The sequence below is a fragment of the Trichinella spiralis genome, assembly GCF_000181795.1.
Source record: "Trichinella spiralis strain ISS 195 chromosome Unknown Scfld537, whole genome shotgun sequence".
Lineage (NCBI taxonomy): Eukaryota > Metazoa > Nematoda > Enoplea > Trichinellida > Trichinellidae > Trichinella > Trichinella spiralis.
The window spans coordinates 1-2096 of record NW_003527476.1 but is presented as its reverse complement, the minus strand read 5'-3'; the positions used below and the strand labels follow the sequence as shown (position 1 = coordinate 2096).

Here is a 2096-nt window from a genome sequence, read left to right as displayed (position 1 = left end):
TTCACGCGATGATCATCCCCTTTAAAAGTTGCAATATGGAATAAATTTGTACCAGATGCATCCCCAAAGTCAACTGAAGCATAACAACCGCAAAATACTGAGCATAAAAAGCTGCTAATTAACGATATATGCTAAATGTATGTGTAAATTTCACATAAAAATAAAAGAATGTTTCTCTTTTACTTCAGTGGAATCATAAATGTGCCGTTCTTTTCTATACTTCTTAAATATCTGAGGTCCAGTAAAACGTTCGCAACCAACTGATCCAGTACGCATTGCTAATTCCTATAAATCAACAATACAAAACATATTCACACAAAGTCAACTTTACCATCGGTCCACCACAGCTATCTTCCAAAATTTTGCATTCACTTGTTGTGCTAGCATCCATCCAAATAGGACAGTCGTTTGTTGCAAAACTATTCTAAATTTATCAATTCATCTTCCATTCCTATTCCATTGTAAGAAGAAAAGCAGATTTTTAAAATACCTGCAGCTGATTAAATAACGTTTCACGGAAATTCAACGTTTTCAAAATTTGCTCTGCACCATGCTTCCAAAAGACACTTCCATGTTGCTGAAATACGTTTAAAATAACTAATAAATTCCATAAAATAAAGCACATAAAATAAAATTATATTAACTTGTGCTGCGCCAGATATAGCTTTAATTGAAGAAAATTCAATTCCGTTAAGTTTCAAACGATGCAGCAGATTATCTAATGCTTTAATCCACATCAGAACAGGCGCAGTGACTGTTTCACTAGCACGATGTACACCGCCGACAGTTCTAAAATAGTCACAAATTTCAGAAAATAATTCATTAAATCATAATAGCATTACTTAAATTCTGGAAGCTCATTGTCGTAATTGATGACTTCAATGCAAACAATATTCAAATTTTCATCGGTTAATACAGCTTTCAACTAAATCCCATTGTCAAAAATAGAATAAGACATTAAAATAAATACCTGCTGGGTTCCCAAATCAATTCCAAGAAATGTTTCCATAACAATTATTTACGAATTATGAATTACCAACTGAAGCTGGAAAATCGAGATGCATAAGAGTTACTGTAGAAACACGAAACAAATTTTTCTGACTGTAAACAAAAATACCACAATAGCAATAGCAACAATTTAATGAATAAAAGTATGAAAAAGTAAAATAATAATTAAATTACAGAAGGAGACGAAGACAATAACAAAATATATAATATTTTTAATTTTTATTAAAATTTCTTTCAAATTTGCACATATTTTTATGAAATGCAAATCCTAAAATATGAAAAAAGATCAATTTATTATCAAAACAAAACGTTTACTTTAAAATTTAAACTTATCATATTTTATTATTAAAAATTTATTTTAATAGATTAATTTGTAAAAACATGAAATTAAATTGCTTAAGTTAAGATGCGTTCAGGTGGATATAATAATCATGTATTATTATTTATCATTCAAAAAATTCTAATACATTTATTAAGTAAATAAGAACAGATTCTAAAGAAGGTCCCATGGTGTAACGGCTAGCACTCTGGACTCTGAATCCAGCAATCCGAGTTCGAATCTCGGTGGGACCTCACCTTTTACCACCATCAACTTTTTATAAATATAAGTAATAATAAACAAAAACTTTAGTAAACAGGAAGCCATTACTATAATACACATTATTATATAAACAGATTTTTATAAACCATTTTAAAAGCACACAAACAGTGATCTATAATAAATAAACAATGAATAATCTACAGGCGTAAATTGTTTATTTAGGCGGAAAGTAGAAAACATATACACATATTATTTGAATTACTGAGTCATTTATTAAGAAATGAAAATACTATAATCTCCGTTAAGAACTTCTTTTGTTCAGTGAAAGAAAATGCATTAGAAAGTTTAAGCACCACTAAATTTGTTAAAGTAATTTTGCTTTTCTTTGGAATTTTATTATTTAAACTTAAATAAGTGGTAGCAATCCAGTGGTTCCATGGTGTAACGCTAGCACTCTGGACTTTGAATCCAGCAATCGAGTTCGAATCTCGTGGACCTAGCATTTTACTGATTTAAAGCGATCTGTTATTGTAAATTATAATAGAGA

General features: G+C 29.4%; 1 protein-coding gene and 2 non-coding genes across 3 annotated transcripts; 2 read left to right on the top strand and 1 right to left on the bottom strand.

Moving 5' to 3' along the window:
• Nucleotides 1–183: 183 nt before the first annotated feature.
• On the bottom strand, nt 184–1009 carry Tsp_12769 (xylulose kinase; the record flags this gene model as incomplete). Its single annotated transcript, XM_003370788.1, has 6 exons — nt 971–1009; nt 843–925; nt 645–789; nt 491–577; nt 332–424; nt 184–285 (listed from the first exon to the last, which is right to left on the bottom strand). Coding segments are annotated over exons 1-6 (549 nt in total), but the record flags the coding sequence as incomplete, so codon positions are not given.
• Nucleotides 1010–1509: 500 nt separating this feature from the next.
• Nucleotides 1510–1581, top strand: Tsp_12768. Its single transcript has one exon. It is a non-coding gene; the product is annotated as a tRNA-Gln (tRNA).
• A 398-nt stretch (nt 1582–1979) lies between these two features.
• Tsp_12767 lies at nt 1980–2048 on the top strand. Its single transcript has one exon. It is a non-coding gene; the product is annotated as a tRNA-Gln (tRNA).
• The last annotated feature ends 48 nt before the right edge of the window (nt 2049–2096 follow it).